Source organism: Meleagris gallopavo, chromosome 10 (assembly GCF_000146605.3).
Source record: "Meleagris gallopavo isolate NT-WF06-2002-E0010 breed Aviagen turkey brand Nicholas breeding stock chromosome 10, Turkey_5.1, whole genome shotgun sequence".
NCBI lineage: Eukaryota > Metazoa > Chordata > Aves > Galliformes > Phasianidae > Meleagris > Meleagris gallopavo.
Genome location: NC_015020.2, coordinates 28405787 through 28426753, shown reverse-complemented (window position 1 = coordinate 28426753; position 20967 = coordinate 28405787). Strand labels below are relative to the sequence as shown.

The 20967-nt window shown below is 37.6% G+C and overlaps 1 protein-coding gene across 11 annotated transcripts; it reads left to right on the top strand.

Moving 5' to 3' along the window:
• Window positions 1–3022: 3022 nt before the first annotated feature.
• NEXN (nexilin F-actin binding protein) lies at window positions 3023–20388 on the top strand. Of its 11 annotated transcripts, none has more exons than XM_010716240.2 (10): window positions 3023–3149; window positions 8128–8209; window positions 9330–9521; window positions 9665–9746; window positions 9832–9980; window positions 11346–11387; window positions 12489–12683; window positions 12774–12935; window positions 16029–16214; window positions 20137–20388. In XM_010716240.2, the coding sequence occupies exons 2-10, from the start codon at window positions 8183–8185 to the stop codon at window positions 20371–20373; spliced, it is 1272 nt and encodes a 423-aa protein (XP_010714542.1). In that variant the 5' UTR covers window positions 3023–3149; window positions 8128–8182; the 3' UTR covers window positions 20374–20388. The 11 variants fall into 11 exon arrangements, with proteins under 11 accessions (XP_010714542.1, XP_010714541.1, XP_010714540.1 ...); XM_010716239.2 differs by having other exon boundaries at window positions 20134–20388; XM_010716238.2 differs by having other exon boundaries at window positions 12762–12935.
• The last annotated feature ends 579 nt before the right edge of the window (window positions 20389–20967 follow it).

The following is a 20967-nucleotide window of genomic DNA, read 5'->3' as shown; positions in this document are numbered from 1 at the left end:
GGTAAGGAGCGGAGGGGCTCCCGTCGGTCCGGGGATCCCCTCTGAGAGGGGCGACGGAGGGTCGGTGGGTTCCGCAGCGCGGGCAGAGCGGCACCGGGCACCCGGGGCCCCGGGACGCCTCTGGGGGTGGCGGAGGGCTGTGGAAGGGCCAGAGTGCCCCGCGGAAGGAGCTCCGAGGCGGCACGGGGTCGCGCTTCGGGTCGCGCTCCGGCGCTGCTTTTCGCGGAGTGGTGCAGTCAGAAATCCCGCGCGGCTGTGAGACGCGTGGCTCCGCGCGAGCGCACCGGGAGCTGCCAGCGCCGAGCTGTTCGTGAGCGCCGAGCTGTTTGTTAGCGGCTGCTGTGCTTCTGCCGCTGTAAGGCAGCGGTGGCTCGGGGGAGATAGCGCGGACCGCTGACAGCTTACCAACGATTTGTTACCGGTTTTGGCCTGGGTATATAAGAGCTTCTGTCGATACAACGAACATTCGCGAAGAAAACGCTGAGGGGAACGCAGCACCGTTCTGGAGCCAGCCAGTGTGTGGCTGTGTGTTACAGAGCAGTGCTGTTGCCCTCAGGTCTCTTAAAAAAGTGTCTTGTGACACGAAATTATGAAATGATAATTAGTCCTATAGGAGGGCTAGTTGGACTAAGGAATACACACCAAGACAGGAACACATCTGGTATGTGCAGAAAAACTTCAGCAAAATACAAGAACTGGGCAGGCAGTTCAGGACACATCCCCAAGAAATGCTTTCTCTGGCCGTGTCTGGAAATGCCATACATGGGTGTTTTCCTCTGTCAGATAATCCATAACTTACAACACGTGGACATCGTGCCTTGTAGCTCTCTTAGCAAGGAATGGTGCTGCAGCCGCGCTGGAAAGGAGATGGGGAAAGCTGAGGTGAACTCAGGGAGCACTCGGGGTGAGCCCTGCTGTGCCCTGGGGTGGCTGTGTCCTTGGCAAAGGCATTGCCCTCAGACATTGGCCCAGCGCTCAGTAGAGTGGAGATGGTCACTGGAGCTCACTCCATGCCATGAAGGATCCGTGTGTCAGAGAAGCAGCACATAGGCTATCTGTGCTGGCATCTGAGATGGGAAGAGGCAAACTGCAGCCATACCTCATGTGCAGTGTTTTGTCCCACATTTCTGTGCCCGCTTTCCAAGTCTGTCAGTGCCAACAGCAGGAGTTGAGCTGAAATCTTTCTCTTCAGCTCCTGGGACACAGCAGGGGCTGGAGGAACTGTGGCATGGGGCAAAACATGCATTTTTCTCTCGGGGATCTGACTTTACAATTTACTGCACCTCGTAATCAGGGTCAGCAGATGTCTTGGAACATGGAATTGTGGGCCTGAATATCTCAGGAGCGCTTTCCTGGACCCCAGTTTTTCTGGAGTATGCCTACCCATAATAGCACCTGAAGGGACCAAGGAATTAAGGGGCAGACCTCTTCCACAGAGAAGGGTGATTTTATTTTTCTAACACAGCAGCTGGGCTGTGTGGCATTGTCACATTAAGAGTATTTAGAGCTGTATAAACATATTCAAAATAGCTTCTACTAAGTACGTTTTAATAAACAGCATAACATCTGCAAAGGCCATTCTGCTGTAACAGAAGACTCAAAGTGCAATAATTTGAAAGAGGGAGGAAAAGATTGTAGATGAAGTTGAGCGACCTGAGTCAGTTTTTGGTAGGTCCTTATTAATAAGTCTTTAATCATAAAGACTTCATGAATTAAATACAACTGAGTGGAAGTAGTTTTGTATTCTACAAAAAGTACTGGCTGGGCAGCTGGTGTTAATTGTCATTGCTCATTGGCTGCAGAGGAGCTGACAGTTTATACCAGCTCACTACCTTCCCCCGTGCCTGATAATTTTAGAATCTACTTTAGTATCTGTAATTTAGTACAACAACTGGTAGTGTCATACCAGAGAAGTTGCAGTAAGGACAGAAATGGTGAGCCTTGCTCACCTTCCCCTCCTCTTTCCAGTTCTATTTAATCCTTCTTTAAATACTTTAGCATTACGGACTGTGTTTTCCTCTCCTAAGTGCTTTGGCTGCAAGTGCTAAGTTTCCAAGTCTCACAATATGGTTTTCTTATATAATGGAGTCTTCCCTGCAAGTGGATCACAAAAAGAGACAGATGGTAACCGTAACTTAGACCATGCTGCAGAGGGCTTATTTATAACTCACAGTAGCCAGGAAGACGGCAGGGGGGCCTCCTGAAAGGAGAAATCACAGAGCAACTCGACGGTTATTTTAAGTTCTGGCTTCGTACTCCTATTTGTAAAGAGTAGGAAAACATTTGTATTTCTCTGCATCTCTCGTGTGAGGATGTTAATTACTCCACTGAAATAAAAATAAGTTATATTTAAGTAGGTAGATTTCACGACTTAGGAGCTATCAAACCTCTTGTGTCCTCTTAATGGTTTTAATTTGTTCAGTTTTAGAATGTTTTGCCTAGAGTAAGGTTTTAGGAGGTCTGTGTGAAAAGCTGACGTGCAACAATAATAACAAATTGAGACATATCACGAGAGCTGACGGCATAACCATTAAGAGTATGCAAATAACATGCTTGAAAACAGACACATTTGTTTTCTTCGTGAAGTACCCAGAGTATTTCTGATCTGTTGCCCGGTTTTCTGCATGTTATTGGTTTTGCACTACATTTTGACTTGAAAATTTCGAGAGATGGCTTTGCATTACACCCAGTCAAGCCATGCTCATAATGGTGCTTTCTCTTCCACACAATTCCAAATGTAAGACCATTGGTCTAATGTTGGAGTTTAAATTTTCCTTCCAGAAAAATCCTGAGATATACCTCTCCTAAAGATGGAACTGCAATCTAGCACTTTCAGTACAAACATGAAAATGCCAGACTTAACATTTCCTGAGATATATCTTAAGCTTAGAGAGGTAAAATGTGAAAAAAAAAAGATGTGAACAGTGTGATGTGAGTACTAAGGTGATGAGATTGGATGGGAAAAGAAATGCCTTCACTTTTTGGTCAGTTATGTTCAATATTATAATCTTGGGATTTTCAGGGTGGAAATCTTTGTTGAAGAGCTCCTATGACTTTTCCTCTGATATGATGATCTCAGGAAATAAAAGACTAGAGTGAATCTTAAGTTTTTGGACAACTTCATAATAGAAGGAGAAATATCTTTGGAAGTAAGTACACACACATGTAGACCCTTGCTGCCCTGAAGAATAAGCATTGCTTGTATTAAATAGTACCTTACTTAAAAGTTGCTATTGTTAGAAAATAGCATGTCAAAGTTTCTTGGGTTGGAAAATTAACACGTGCTTTCTGCAAAGCTATCAGTAGATGATGAGGGAATTATTCTTCTACAATTTGTAGACTTTAGGGCTTCCTGACCTTGAAGGAAACCACTCAAGGGGTCCCTGAAGCAAGGTCCTGCTGCTGTTCATGTTTGAGGTATTACTGGCATGAAGAGGGATGAGGGGGCAAACATGGGCTGTATCATGTGTAGTGAGGACCTACTGCTTTACATCCATATCTATTAGCATCAAAGGTGGAGGTAGGATGACTTACAGCTGCAAAATGTGTTGGAGCCAGCTGGCTAACCTTCAAGCACATTAACAGTTAGGTGATGCCAAAGGATTGGAAAGTGACCTAAAGTAAGAGGAGATGTGGCAGTATTCCAAATGGCAGAGATGTATCTACCATCTTGAAGGCCCACAACAAGTTAAACTAGCACATTTTTGGAAGTTCAAAGAGCAGGAATTTACAAGGATGTGGTGCACCAGGCCCAGCACTGACAGCAGGTGAAGGAAGGGATTGTCCCACTCTTCTCCTCACCTCAAGCACCGTATGCTTGTTTGGTCATCACAACATAAGGATGTGAAACAATTAGAGAGCATCCAAAGGAGCTTTGTGAAGATAGTGAAGAGCCTGCAGGGCAAGATATATGGGGAGCAACTGAGGTCCTGTGGTTTGTTCAGTGCAGAGCTGAGGAGAGGCCTCAGGGCATGCAGCTCCCCACAGCTGAGCAGAGCGCAGTTCTGAGCTCTGTTCTCTGTGACAGAAACAGGGCCCAAGGGAATGGCATGGAGCTGTGTCGGGGAGGAGCAGCTGGGGGTTAGGGAAAGGGTCTGCACCAGGGGGGCATGGCCCCAAGCCTGATGGAGTTCAATGAGCATTTGGACATCGCTTTGAGTGCTTTAAGTGAAATGGAGTCATTCCTCATGAGAGATTAACTTTGGGACTTACTTTTCTGCTCCAGCCTTGTATTGAGCCTTCTCTCAGACTGCATGGAAAAATGAGGAAGTCAAAGGGTCTTAGTTTTAAGTCATACTGATTATTATGGGATATCACTTACATACGTGAAGTAAGATAAACTCTTAAAACACCCAAACTCGAAAGCACAATACAGAGACGTACATTAAAGCATATAGCATGCACATCCAACCTGCTGTCCTCGGCTGGAGTCAGGGCACGGGGTGCAGTGTGGTGCCAGCTCACATTATGGCAAATATGTTTATGGATTTTGATACACTGGCTGAACACAGTCCTGTGAACATCAAAAAATATGCAGCCATGCTTTCCATTTTGATACAGGAATTTGAGAAGAGGTTTCAAGATTGCAAAATATATATATATATATATATCAATTTTTTTTTATTTGTGAGTCCATTTTCAGTCAACATAAATATATTCCATTTGAAAATTCACAAGTAATGTGTGGAGTTGCAATAAAAAATTTGATCATGTCTCTTTACCAGACTTTTATAAGCCTTCTCTTACCAGAGGGAGATAGCCCTCATTTCACAGGCACGCCTTCCTCATGCCATTGCTTTTAGGCTGTACATACATTTGTGAGAAACTGAAGGATGAAACTCAGCAAGAGTAAGATTTCATCCATCATCTCTGATGAACACCTTGAGAGCTCACTAAGAATTGCAGCCACTGCCATCAAACCAGACTGACACGTTAATTTCACAAAAACAAGGTCACATATCTCACTAGTTTTATGGTTTTGTAGCTCTCTTTTTTATATGTTTTTATAAAAAGCATTAAACAATTCAGTTTTGTTACTTTATATATATTAAATATATATTCTATGAGGGCTGCTCGGAAAGTAATGCCTCCTATTTTATTACATTGTCCCATGACATCAGAGGCAGACATTGGAGGGATGGCAGTAGAGGCTGAAGCTTCCCATCAGTATTTTGTAACATGTTGCTGTGTGATATATGGCAGCAGAGGGGCAGTCTGACCAAATGGCATCTGGCTTCATGCACATTTCCAGGTCAATGTGTGTAACTGTATTCCTCCATATGGAAAAAATGGCACTCATTGACACTAGCTGAATGTTGATGGAGACCAAACAGTGGATGCTGGCACAGTGAAGTGGTGGATGGTGTGTTTCAGCAGTGGTTGTAAAAGATCAACTCCAATGGTGCAGATTTTTATGACCACAGCATGCAGGGTAAAATTGCACAGCTAATGGTGGTGACTGTATTGAAAAAATAGCGTTCTGTAGCTGAGAATTTGTTCTCTCAGACTGTGACAGTGTTCTTTGTATTGGTTGTCTTTTTCATGGAGATAAATAGGAGGCATTACCTTTGGAACAACCAACATATATCTGGCCCACGACAATTCCCTCTTCACTCAGTGCAGCCCAGGCAAGCCAAAAGGTTGGGCATCCATGGCACATAGGGACCTTTAGACCAAGAATGCTTTTACAGTTATCTGTCTTTCTAGACACAACAGAATTGTAATATGCTATTGCTTATCTGAAACTCAGTAGGAACTTACATTTAGTACTTCTGTGTTCACAAGTGACAAACAGAAATGCATTCTATACATATCACTCTACAAAGAAGATCTTTACAAAAAGATATCTGTCAGTCTGATTTGGGCAATGACTTTACATACTCGTTTGAAAATGAGAAGCCAGATGTTGAAGCTGAATTTCCAGAATTCAGGATTTGTCAGTCAGGGCAGGGTGTGGTAGCCAAACATTCCTATTTCATATATTGTGACTGCTCTGGCTTAGATGTCTCGAGATATCTAAGAATCTCATTCAATAGCTAAAGCAGCACCAGCAACTGTGGATGCCTTTTGTGTATTTTGAAGAGCCTACATAAAGACAATTCCTAACGCTTGTTATTTTTAATGCCATATAAAAATTCCCACATCTGTAATCTGTTCGTAATTAAGAATGAGAGAATTTAAAGCCTATTTAATTAAACATAATGTACCCTATCATTCCCATCTTATTTTGAGGGGAAAAATGTAACAAAAAAAGAATCAGAGTGCCTTCATTCCTTACATCATTAGGATTGCAATGTATTTTCTGTTTTGCATATTTCTCCATCTTCTTTTGGAAAAATGAACAGCTTGCCTGGCTCATTTTGAGCTTTTTCTCTCTTTTTTCTTTTTTTCCCTCTTCCCCCCCCCCAGCTACGTACAGAGATACTACAGACAAAGATTATAAAAAGATCATAAAATGCACTCTTTTTAATTTTTCAAGGAAGTGTCATTTCTACATCAATGTATCTAAATTCAGATCATACTCATGTGACAAAGTCTTTTTGTAATTATTATTTCATATAATCATAATATTTTTAAGTCTTGTATGTACCTAACACTGGCTGGTGGGGGATGTCAGTTCCTCAATGTACTGTGCATAGGAGAGTTTGGAATTCATACTGACCTCATTGCAAAGTTGGGGCTTTCCTTGACATAGCAGGAGAAAGGGAGTCAGGAATAAGCTGTCATACATTAAAGCAAAGCAGATTCTGTTCCACACTGCCAAAAAGTACTGAAGGTGTAATTGAGCCATTAGCATGTTTCTTGTGATAATAATCATTATGGTTCTATTCAAATAAATTTGATTTTCACAGACATCAGCCATGATGATCATCTTGAGTCAGGAAACCAAGTGTCTTCTAGGAATTGCTTGCTTATGGTTTTGCCAGAAATCTTTAAGTCTTAACTACAAAGCTTCAAAGTCAGTTTAGTACCTACTGAAAGACTTCTGTTTTATAACTTCTGCTTTATAACTTCTGCTGGAAGAACACTAAGTGAAAAATGCTTACATCAGCTCAGACGGAACACCTTTGTTTGTTTGTTTGTTTGTTTCCAAGGAGTAATTAGAGAGTCTGAGAACTGACAGAATCAAAGCACAGTTTTGTCAAGATTCACTTCCTAGAATCACAGCTATAAATAGGATTACTAAATGACTACCATCCACGGACTAAGACTCTTCTTTTAGGTTTGAATAAAACCACAATATATAACTTGTCTGCTCTCATTACACCCCACTCACATTCAGTTCATTCATAAAGTGATGGTTTGGCCTCTAGAACAGGGAATGCTGCCATTTTTGGTCACATCCTTGTGTGACAGGCACTTACGCTATCTATACCAGATAATTTTTAGCTGCTCCTGAAATGTTTCTCTCTACGTAATAGTTTTCATGGGGAATTCTTCTAACTGAATGATCACATCCCACATTTGATCCCCTCATGACTGCATGCATATGGCATGGGGCAAACAAACAAAAAAAAAGGTTTTGGCTGTGATTTTTCTCTTACAGATTTGTACAAGTAAGCTCACAAGGTAAGTCAAGATGCAAAACCTAGCTGAAGCCTATCTTCATTCTCTTGCGCACTGAACAGCAGTAGGAAGAAAGCAGTGCTTCTCTACCAAAGCCATGCAAAGGCAAGGCAGCATCACCAGCAGGCTGTGTTTGGCCCGAGCATTCTGCAGACTTCTTGCAACCTGAGCTCGCTGGCTCAGACCTCAGCCTGAAGCGGAGCAGCAGAGGTGCAGAGCACATTCCTTTCTGCTAGCACAGTATTGAGAAAAACAGTTTCGTAACAGCCAGCCAGGGCAGCCAGAGCTTGGCTGAGAGCTCGGACTTTCTTTTTAAAATGGAAATTAAAAACCAATATCTGGGACTATGTAGAGGGGTATGAGCATGAATAGTGAATCATAAGCTTGTTCTTTTAATTACTGTTGCATACTTAGAACCTATTCATTTCTTCGTGAACCTCAAAGGACCAAATGAAATTGTGATACATCAGTTTCAGCCCATGCAAACTTATTTGCAGGAAGATGGTCAAAGCATCATTTAAAAGGAAAAGAAAGGAATATAACTAGAACTGTTTCTTTCAGGTAGAAACTGAAAGCAATCTTAAACATACCAGGTGCAGAGCGGAATACTGTGACCATGAATGACATTGCACAGAAAACTGAGGTATGTACCAATTTTAAAGTAATCAAAGTAATATAGGAATTTACAACTGATGCTTGTAAACAGGGCAGTTAAAAACAATTGTAAAATACAATTATACTGCAAGTCTGGCTACTGTCGATTTTACTTTAAGACAATTGAAGGATACTTGAGAGTAGCTTAAGGAAGATCACCTGATTTGATGAAATGTGGGAAATGTTCTTATTGGTATTAAAAATGAATGAAGAATGCAAAACTAAGTTAAAAAAATATGAAGAAGCTTCATGTTGGGGGAAATTCAGGCTACTTAAATATTTCTTCTTGTGCTATGATACCACGAGTGGCAGGAACAAAAGCAAAACATCATTACAGTATCTGCTGTTGGTTTAGGTGGAAAATATGAAACAAACTTTCTTTCAGCCAGTTTTCTCTGCATAACTGTATTGACAACATTTTAGCAGTCACTGCAGTAAAAAGATGGAAAACATAAAACTGCAAAGTAGGTACTTCTCTTACTTAAGTATTGGTAAAGATGTGTTCATTACCTTTATCGGTATCAGATTCCTGCAAGCCGGGATCTTGACCCTTTAGACCATAAAATCACTGGATGAATTTCTCTGAATTTTAAGAAAAGAAAGAAGTATATAATATATTGGAAGTTTTAAATGAACGAATAGTACCATGTATTTAAAACCATTTAAAACAGATGTGGAAGAGTTGCAGAACACAGGCGTGTTCTATGTCTGCCTATTTACATTTATTTTAAATGCAGTGTTGGGGGTGTAGGACCTCTTTGAGTGCTTATGATTTCAATGCAACAATACGAATCTATATATAATGTTTAAGCCCATAGAAATAAAATAAAATAAAAAAAAGTAGTGCATTTGTATTGCTCTTATACTTAGTTATGTGGCACTCATCACAGTTTTTAAGTTTAATACAATGCCAAAACTTGTTTAGGATATTTCTGTATTTATTACTGTTTAGTTTTGAACAAATACTTAATAGATGATGGCTAGTGGCACAAAGTTCATAATCCCAAATGTATATTTATGTTCTTACATTCTTTCTAATCCAGTCTGACTGCTTCTGTTCATCTGTTTCAACTTTTTCTTATCTTCATTTCTTCTATATCTTCATCAAGATTCTGCTTTCTTCATCTAAACCCGTCCAAAAGTCCTATGTGCCCAAGCTTCACAAGGGTGATGTAAAGGATAAATTTGAAGCTATGCAGAAAGCAAGGGAAGAAAGAAATCAAAGGAGATCTAGAGATGAAAAGCAAAGAAGAAAAGAACAATATGTTAGAGAGAGAGAATGGAACAGGAGAAAGCAGGAGGTTACTTTTCTTTGCAAATATTTTATGTTATTTTAATATTCAGTATTGCACGTGAAAGTATTTTCACATTATTTTAAGACAGTATTATTGGAATTTTATTTAAGGTGTGAAAACTGTTTATTTTTCTGTATTTCGTCAACCAGATGAAAGAACTGCTTGCATCTGATGAAGATGATGATACAAAGTCATCTAAGACAGACAAAGGTTATGTTCCAAAGCTAATAGGTAAGAGAGGCCAAAGTTTAAAGGCCACATAACCCACTAGGTAGGTATCAGATCTCGTTACTGAATTGTGTGTTTCATATCACAGGAACTGTTAAAGGCAAGTTTGCAGAAATGGAGAAGCAAAGACAAGAAGAAGAAAGGAAAAGAACAGAAGAAGAAAGAAAGCGCAGAATTGAGCAGGATATGATAGAGAAAAGGAAAATTCAAAGAGAATTAGCCAAAAAAGCACAGGAGGTATGGTGATCTGACCAAAATAAGGTATAATTGTAAATAAATCTGAAAAAGTTTTGTATTCAGCAAAAGTATTTGGCTTTAAGATTTCTGATAGTAGTGGTTTACATGGGAGATACTGAATTGGGTGGAACTTGGGAAGAAAGTGAAGATAAATATTCTCTAAACAATCTTCAGGGTAACCATTTTTTTAAGCTTGAGTTACAGACAAAAGCAGGCAGACATAAAATGTGGTAGGAATAGAAACCAGGCACAAGATGGGGTTTGTAAGCATTTATAGTATTTACTAAATTAATCTGAAAATACTGCTTTTATTTACGAACCCTTACTTTAGGCAATTTTTGCTTATCAATTAATGAGTGCAGTTCAGTGATAGATAAATTGAGGCAAGGAAGAAGTAGGAAAATGACCTCATTGGGGAAATACGTGAAGGTACAAATAAACTAAAAATCATGATAATTCAAGTCATGTTTTATTCCTTCATCACTTTGTGAGCTGTTACTGCATTGACATGTAAATAGACTCTAACTGTGCCAATAGAGAAAATCTTGTCATTTGTAAAATTTTGCACTGGGGCATCATATTAAATTCCATTTGTAAGTTTTCTTCAGTGCTGCAAATACTGCAGTGCAAGTAAACATTGAGATGATAGACTAGGTCCATAAGATTTATTTATTTTACAAAATGTTAGGAATATTTAATTTAGGTTGGTTTTTTTTGTATGAAAAGTGGTTTGGCTTTTTGTAAGAAAAGAGAAACAGTACTGCAGGAGAACTCAGTTTTCAATAAGAAATTATATATTATATAATTATATGTATATATAATTATATATATTCCAACATTGTTACATTTCCTGCTAAAAGTACAGTTTTATCCAGCAAATATTTAATTTACTTTGAAAGACAGAATTATATATCATGGAGAACTTTAGAAAGAATGTTACTGTATAAAACTAACACTATTAAGGCACCAAATACAACAGACTTTTTGCAGGCAGTTGAGGGGAAGACAATGTCACTAAGATCAGAAATACTTTTGCTTTTGTGGTTTTTTGTTTGTTTGTTTTTAAATACAATTATGGAATGCTCACATGAAGAATTAACACCTAAAGCACTTTTCTCGGTTCATCACTGAAGTGTTAAGAATGCTGAAGCATGCTTTGTGTACCATGTCACCTTTCCTGTTCCTCGACTTGCTAACCTATCCAAAATATTCCACCAAAGGTTCAGTCGTGACCATCTCTGTGAATTTAAGTGCTACATACATATCACTGACAGAAAAAAAGAAAAAAAAAAATCCAGTTCTTTGTTTGAAAATCTAAGGCAAAGAGCCAAATTAATGTAATCCTATGAAATTCTTATTTAATAGATTGATGACTTTAACAATACGGGAACTGAATCAGCAGCAGAGGTAATCAGCTTTTTTTTAAAGAAATGTTCACCTACATTTTTATTCACTTTGCTTTATTATTGTAGTATGGGTTGGGAGGAGTTCCAAAAGGGCACAAGTATTTCACTGCAAATCAAGCAAGGACCTAAGAATTTTTTAAAGCATGCAGAAGTGTTTATCTGCACTTAAAACTCAATTTATTTAAGTTTTAGAGTCTGAAGCATGAATAATATGTTGAAGGGTTCAGAACACCTCAAATACAAATATTCAAAGCCACCGCAATGAGTTGAGGCATACTGACAGTGATACTCTAAATCCTCTGGCTTTGGAAAGTATCATAAAGCTCTTTGCCTTAAGCTTGTCATTAAAAGTGGGTTCTGACAATATACTGATGTTTGAACAGTGGTCTCAATTTCTTTTCCCTCAAATGAACTCATTGAATATATGGGTTTCTATTTTAAATCTTGCAAACAAATATATAATTTCAAAAATCTAGGCTTGAAGGTCTAATCATCTGCCACCGACACAAAATCACATTCCCATTACAGTTAAAGAAAACAACACACCACCAAAACTTATTACTTCTAAGTTATTTGACAGTGTCCTTGTTATTATGGTATCTAACTTAAAAAAAAAATTGGGCAAAGTATATTTTGGCAAATAATTTATGAAAATAATTTTGAACCAGAGACATCCTTTAAAAGCAAATTAATCTGCTTGACAAAGAACAAACTTTTAGAACTACTACCTTATTCCAACCACTGTATCTCTCTTACATAGTAAGAAGTAGACTGCCACTACAATTTCTACACATTCAAAATTCCACCTGTTCTTATCTTATCCAAATAATGAATACTTATAAGAAATAGATAATGAAAATACGTAAAGAAATGATACCTTGCCAGCAGTTATGTTTTAAGTATAATTCAGTCTTGATGCTTTCAGATATTACAAGAAAATTAGTGACTGTCAGAGGCAGATAGATTTATTCTTGTTAATACTCAGTACAGGTAATTATTTTGGAACTTTTGGTGCACACAGGTAAAAAAAAACAACAGTTTAAGAATTAAGTTACCTAGAAGTCAAGCTTTATGAAAACATAATAAATATCTTTTTGGACAGGAAGGGGACGATTCGCTACTGGTTACGGTAGTGCCTGTAAAACCCAACAAAACAACTGGGAAGATGAAAATAAACTTTGATAACACAGGAAAAGAAAGAGCAGAACAAAAAGGCAGACCAGATGAAGAAATGAAGCTTAAATATGAGGAACAAAACCAATTCCTTAAGGAAACCAAGTGCCTTTCATTTCTCACGGTAAACTGCTCATCGAAAAATATCTAAGCAATAAACATGCATTATTTAAAAGGTAACTATTTCATTTTTCTTACACAGGGTGAAAATCAGGACAATGAAACACAAGCATCTCTGTCACCTGGTAAGCTGAAAGTAACTTTTGAAGAACTTGAAAGACAAAGACAGGAAAACCAAAGGCGGCAAGCAGAGGTAGAAGCAAAACAGCGTTTAGAAGAGGAAAAACGTGCCTTTGAAGAAGCTAGACAGCAAATGGTAAGTACATGTTTAGTGCATGTTGCTATAGAATTTTGATAGAGGATATGCCTTTACATCCACTCCTAAACCTGATTCTTACTGCTTAGCTTGATTTCAAGCTGAAAATTCTGTCACCACTAAGTTTTGAAATAGATGCTTCTCATCTTGGTTCTAAGTGGAGCACAAGTCTTATGAGGAGTGGCTGAGGGAGTTGGGATTGTTTAGTCTGGAGAAGAAGAGGCTCAGGGGAGACCTCATTGCACTCTACAACTTCCTGAAGGGAGGTTGGGGTGAAGAGGGGTTTGGCCTCTTCCCCCAGGCAACAGACGAGACCCAGGGAAATGGCCGCAAGTTGTATCAGAGGAGGTTTAGGTTAGACATGAGGAAAAGCTTTTTCTCTCAGAGGGTGGTCAGGCACTGGAATGGCTGCCCAGGGAGGTGGTGGAGTCACCGTCCCTGGAAGTGTTCAGGAGGCGTCTGGACGAGGAGCTGTGAGATACGGTTTAGTGCTTGTGGTAGCAGTGGTAATGAGAAGATGGTTGGACCAGATGATCTTACAGGTCTTTTCCAACCTTGTGATTCTAAGATTCTATGTTTCTATGATAACTCACTAACCATATAGGCATAACTCTCTTATGTTAATAAAACGAGGAAATTTTGTGTTTTAAATTTGTTGTCAATATTATCAATTGTCATATCTGCACTTTGTAGTGCCTTAAGCTGTATATCCTCAAAAGAAAATTACTTTTCTGTTTTGATCACAAAATTCATTTGTTTCAGTAACCAATTTTTATGAAAACATTCTGTAATATGAAATTGCTACTTCTTATTCTCACAATTATTTTATAAATACAATATATTATGTTTGTTTAAATTTGTTTTTATGAAGAAAAGGAAAGATAGGTTGGCTGTCTTGTAGGTAGCGGTATAAATAACAGTGTACTACAAATTATGAGATTCAACACCAAAATGTCACTCACAACTCCTGTTCTATATTATTTGCAAAACTATTTCCATTATCATAAGCCAGACTTATTTTAGTTCAACTATAAACAGACCTCGCTATAGTTAAGCTTCTTCTCGCTATGTTTTTCAGTCACTCTAAAGGAATCACACACTTAGCACTAGCATAAGATACACCAGATACTTCAGTACTGAATTTGCTATTTTGCTATACTCTATTTGCAAAAGTTTATTTTGAAGTTCTCTATGTAAGTATCCTTCCTCTATACAATCTCAAACATTGTGACTTTGTTCATTCACATACAAAGAAGTTTAACGAGTCTCATTTTTTCATATTTCATGAGAACTTTAAACATATTATTTCTAGGAACTTGCTAATTTTAACTTTAAAAGAACAGTGTAAGTATAAATTACCATTCTCAAACAAACAAGATCATTATATTGACTATATTTTAAAAACAAATTGCTACTCGAGGGAAAAACAAAGCAAAACAAAAACCAGCACAACACAGAATCTCCAGAAAGCTGAACTTCTGAAATTCCCAATTGGTCCAAACTGGGAGGGTTCTAGGCTCAGGCAGATGCCAAAACTGAAGTTAATACTCCCCTCACCCCGCCTCTTGTCCTCCCTCTACCCTTGAAAAAAATTACCTAACCATTCCATAACAATAACCTTGGCATTATGTCAATAATGCTCATTTTTGTTTTCCTTTTGGAGTAGGGATATGAGTGAAAGAGAAGAGAAAATGAAGGAGAGGGAAATTTGTGAAGTCACTGTAGCCATTGTAATTGAAATTTTCTTCACATCTCCCACCTTCATATACCTATATTTGTTAACCAAGTAATATAAAAGTGTGACAATTGAGTTTAAAATTTCAAAAGTAAAAGTAAAACAAGTCACCCCGTGGTCTTTTTCTATTATGTAGTTATATCTGGTATCAGTGGTTGTCAAAATTTTGAGTAAAAAGTTTCCTTAAAGGAAGAGTTCAGCAGTTCAATTCTTTAGAATTTTTTTTTTTTTTTACTTTTCCCTTATGAGTTCCAAACAAAAGACCTCTGTAATTCCCTTAGCTGTCTACCCAACATACCAGGCTTGCTTGCAGATAGCTGGAGTATTAATACTCTTGACAGTTCCCAGTCAATTTGCACCATTAACAAATGAGGCTCTCCATGATATGCTCTGAAGATGGTTCATTCTTTTGTTCTTCTCTGCAGTTTGCAAACAATGGGTTTCTCTTAGCAGATAATGTTTACTGGAGATAAGAAATAATGAAATATCTCACTTCCCTTTCTTCAGTGATGATTAAATGTCTAAAAAGAAGAGAAACAAAAATGTCAGTCTGGATTAATTAAAGATGTTACTTTAGTTTTGCTATAAAACTGCAGGCTTCTTTCAAACTGCTAAGTGCATTGGTGATAACTCAGTGGTATAAAAGTCAATGAAAATGATGTGAAGAAAGTGAATAGGGATTGCTTGTTTACAGGAAATAATCCAACCCTGAAACTATGAAATAAAAACTTAATTGTTTGTCCTTTTCCTGACAAGGCATCCTGCTTCAAATTACACCTTGAAGTGATTTACATAAATATAAAAGCTCAATATGGGATTCTGAAATATATTTCCTCTCTCTCTCTCTGCTGGTTAAAATTAAGTTTAAAAAGTTTCTTATAGGAACCAAATCATCAATATAGAATCATAGAATCCTTGGAGTTGGAAGGGGCCTCTGAAGGCCATCTACTTCAACTCCCCTGCAAAGACCAGGGACACCACAGCTACATCAGTCTGCCCAGGGCCTGATATAGCCTCACGTTGAAAGTCTCTATTTTTTCTCCAGGATTAAAAAAAACGATTATAAAGAATCAGAAAGGAATTAATGGAGTATGTATTTTCAGAATGGATACATTAAAAACAAAAACAAAAACTTATCTCAACATTTTATATATATATAAATAAATTACCATTATATATAAACTATATATATAAAATATATAATATATAAAATATATATTATATAATACTATACATACTAATATACACATATATATACACATTTTTATATATATATAATGGTAATAACTATATTATATATACATAAACTCTCTCTCTCTATATATATATATTTTTTCCCCTCTCCATTTTCTCTAAAGATAAATGAAGGTGACCACGAAGAATCTGAAAATTCTGGTAGAGAATTCCGTCCTGGTAAACTTAGGCTCAGTTTTGAGGAGATGGAAAGACTGAGGAGAGAAGAGGAAAAGAGGAGAGCAGAACAAGATGCAAGAAGACGCATAGAAGAAGAGAAAAGAGCATTTGCTGAAGCACGGAAGAACATGGTATGATACTTTGTTTCATATTTAGTTCATTATTTTCCCTCAGTCTCCACAATGAAAGGGAAAAGTTTTAAATACAGTCAAGTATATGCTTTAACTTCATTTATTAGTTTACCCTACAACTTATTAGAAGGTAAACTAATCAAAGTTCTCCATAAAAAATTATCAAGAAATTATCCTTCCTCCCAACAAACCTAGAAAAGATCTCAAATGAGAACCAGATACTGTTTCCAACTGCTAGTACTATGCTAGGTGCAACAAACACCCAAAGCAAAGTATCTTTAGAAGGAAGTTTTTGTTTTTGGCTGGGTGCAAGGAAGAAATTCCTGTCTCTTTAGCTGCAGTTTTCCAAGTTAATCTCCCTACACTTCTTACTCACTTAAGTGTAATTAATGCCATACTAGAAGAATGCTCACTGCAAGTGCATATTCTGAGGTCATCTGCGGCCCTTGAGGAAGGAAAAAATGAAGAAGCTGAAGTCAGCTAATTGATGTTTTTATTGTATTTCATTACTTGTTCAGAGAAACAGAAAAGGCAACTTGTGGAAGTTACTGTTACAATTCCTTATACAGAACATCGATCTGGAACTGATCCCTGTGATATGTGATGATAAAATTTGAATTAAGATTATATCAAAGATAAATTTTCAGGAAGCAAAGACCGACACAGTGACATTATTTGGAAGGAGAGACAGATGCCTAACAGAGAGTGGGAGCAGTAGTTCGTACACAAAATAGCATAGAGTCTTTCACCGCTTATTCCAAGAAGTTCAAGTTTCAGCAGGCTTTTGGATATAAGCCAACTACTTTTTGGATGTTAGGAAATACAGTGTTAAATTAGTCTAATACCAACTAAAATGCAAGTATTGTATTCTTCAAAACAAAGGGCAAGACATACCACAAAAAGCTGTGGAGTAATGCACATATCTGGCAATCTCTTCCTTCATTCCCTGATGTGGCTCTACTGAAAGACTATCTGCCTGCTTAATTCATTTTTTTTTCTTCATAATTCAAGGTGATGCTTGTGAAGCAAATTAACACTTTGTATGGCTTTTAGTACTGTTAGCAGAGCTCCCTCCCTCTGGCTGAAAATTGAGCTGAAGACAAGACCTCTACTCTGAAAGACTACCCACAAAATTACAGTGTAAATTTATACCTGATTTTGTTCTGGAAAGCAAATATTGAAAATAATGTCTATGGTCTGTCCACACCTCTGAAGTGGGAGCAAAGAATCTTAAGCCCCTGGAAAAGGAGGGTTACTGGACTTCTGCTATTATAATCTTTATGAAAAGTGAGCAGATAATTCAAAGAAAGTAAAGCAAAGACAGAAACAGCACACTGCCTTCTGTTTTTTACTGCTTTCTTCAGAATATTTTTTTCTGCCTCTGTGTAACAAAAGCTTAAGCATTCCGGCAAGAAAAATCTCATTGATTAATCAAGGCTTAATCCATTTGATGCAGCACAGCCTGCAACTGTAACAGCAGACTGTAAAGATGTTCACTAGTCTCAAAAATTAGCTGAAGATGTTTTCAGCATATACGCGCTTGAAAAATTTTCTGTTCATTAGCATCCTGAAAGAGAACAGTATTCCTTTACTTGGAATAGAAAATACAAGCATTATCCACACCTACACAATATAGCAGCAATGTACTGATGTGCTTTTTAGCATTTTAAGAACACGTTAGTCATCTCACTCAGAATTACTAAAACCTCATGTTCATTTTTAAGTGTTTAAATTGTTGTTTTAGAACCTCTTCATGCTTTTAGTTCGAAGTAGTAACACTGTTGCTGAAAACCACAAATGCTACCTCCACCTCCTTTTGCAAGGACCTCCCAGTTTCACATTTTCTTCTGCTACATTTATACTTCCATGCCTCCCACTATCAACTTGATCCCTTTCAGACTCAAGCATTCATTTCTCTCTGCTGTCAGTCACTTTCCATTACTAAGTATGTGAAGAACCTGTCTTAGTATGAACAAAAAGCTGTTCTATTTTGTATCAATCACTGTTTGCCCACTGAAAATTGGCTGGCAGAGCTGCACACCACTGCTGTTAGAGGACTGTTTCCCACAACTATCTGTTCCCAGTTTGTAGAAATCAAACCAGACCAAGCCACAGTCTCACACATAATATTTACCAAGCTAACCGCAAGGGTTTTGTGTATCACACAATTCAGCTGATATTATCCTTTCTCTTTTTGTCTCTTAAATCAGGAATAAGTTGGCTTACTATTCTTTCCTTTCATTACTGGCTCAAAAATACAAACAGATGCAGTTGTTTGTTCATATGTACTTTTTTTTTTTTATTTTTTAAGTTTATACACAAATATGTTAATACATTTTGAATTAATGCTTCTCGCTTCATGAGCATACGAATTCATACATCATCAGAAAGAGACTTGCACAGCTCTTTATTGACTTAGCTGTAAGTTAGCTCCTAAAAAACATGCAGCTCTGCATTGTTTTCACTGAAGGAAATGGTTTACAGCTTCATTTTTTTGACTCCACTTCTCCATGACACAATTTCTACAACTATGCTTGTATTATGCAAAACGAATGAAGAATGGAAGGAATGGTGGGGCTGAAGTCCAACTGAAAGCTTACTCACAGGGAAAATTTGAAGGAAATCTATAGTGACTAAGAGTATTTGATTGAGCCAAAAAGAACAACAAAAAACCACAAAACAATTATTGGAGGATCAAATAAAAACAGAAACAGGCAAAATAGGTCAGAACAGCAGTATGAACAAAGATGGCACAAGCAGCAGTAAAAAGTGCAAATTACAACAGCAGTAAGCAGCAATAAAGGAAAAAGAGAAGCAGCAATAAAGGAAAACACTAAAGAATTTTAATGTGCATATATATATATACATACATATATATATATATTTAATAAAGTTAAAAGGCTTTTTCAAGTGAAAGCTTTGATCCATTAATCCCTTCTAAAATTTGGATGATGGCTCCTGTTAGGAATGTCCAGAATTTCAGGCAGACTGGGCTCCACAATGTTTGCCACAAGACTTTTCAAACATGCACTGATTCAATCATGCCAAAAGCTGTTATTTTTGTGCAGTTCTAGATCAGTATTTGACCTCATCTCACACCTTACAGACTGCTCTTGTTGAGAAAGTCTCTATCAATGTGACAGGTTTACATAGTTACACACACAAGTAGACTCACATAGGTTTTTACCTAGAATTTGTTTTCCTATGCAACTCAGATGGCCATGCTATCACCCCTTCCATGAACTGCTTTAACAAGTGCACTTGGATCAAATACTTGTTTCTAGATTTCCTGCTTTTGGAAGTAATTAAGAAGTGCTTTTCTGGGGCCATACTATCCTTTTATAAATTGGTCAGAAAAAGAAGCCATGTTCTCAGACAGAATGACCAATTAACGCCCAGCCAGGCTGCGCAGCCTGAGAAAAGGACAGGGAAAGAAGGAAATCCTCACTACAATGAACTGGCAACATGATTTAGTATCTTCCATTTGTGCATAAGTTTCTCATAGAAAATTCTTCTCAATTATACATATTAGCAATACTGGTATCAAAGAAATATAACACAGTTTGCCTAGAAGAAAGACTACAGATATTTTAGTGTTAAGGGCAATGCCATTTAGACAAATACTTCATTTAAGGACAGCCGGTGGAATGAACAGGAATTTACAGCTTTCAGTCCTAAAGCTGCTTTTAGAGGACATACTCTCCCATTATCTTGTAGAAGAGTGCATTTGTACAAACACCTTCACCTCCATTATAAAAAGTTTAGTGTTGTAATAAGAAAGAACAAAACTCCCAAACACATTCCTGCTCAAAACATGAGAGCACTACCTGTGCTGCCCTACTGCATCTTACTGCTTTGAGGCAGAACACTTGCATAATTCCTCCCAAGTACCTTCACCATTAACTATCTGAATTTCCAGCAGGTGATTGATGATGATGGATCACCAGAAATGTTTAAAACATTTTCTCAAGAATCTCTCATCCCTGGTAAACTGGAAATCAATTTTGAGGAGATGCTGAGACAAAAGATGGAAGAAGAAAAGAGACGCACAGAAGAGGAGCGTAGGCAAAAGTTGGAAATGGAAAAGCAAGAATTCCAACAGTTAAGACAAGAAATGGGAGAGGTTTGTATATTAAAAGATGTGTTAAGCATGCTCTGAAGAAAACAACAATATTCAGAGTTCAAGATTTTAACTGAGAATTCCTTTTTAAGGGATATTAAGATCAATACTTCCTGTATTATGTGAAAAGAATGAAAATCAAAAATATCTTTTTATAACGTTGCATTCATTTAATTACTAATCTACCTACCAAAAAACTTGTATCCCCTTGCTACTCTTAAAGTAAAAACAATTTTAAATTTGTCCTTTTAGTGTTTTACTTTAGTTACCTGCAAATTCTACTGTGCTAATGAAAGTACTATCTTTCCAATCCTGGGAAACTAGAAACACCTGGATTCAAAATTAAAAAAAAAAAAGAAAGAAAAAAAGAAAAGCAAAATTCCTGCCCTGTTCAGGGGAATGCTGTGTTAAATAATTTGGAGAGAATTACAGTGACCTCAAGTTGTTTCTAGTGAGTGTATCAAGGATTTGAAGGCTGTCACAGCTGATTTTAAGAATCACACACAGAATTCGCCTTGCATACCAGATGACTTGAACATCACATTCATGAAGCATACACCGATTTGATTTGGTTGTGGGTGGTAATTTTCAGAATTTGATTCCCTTTTGAATATTAGAGGATGACTTTTTTTT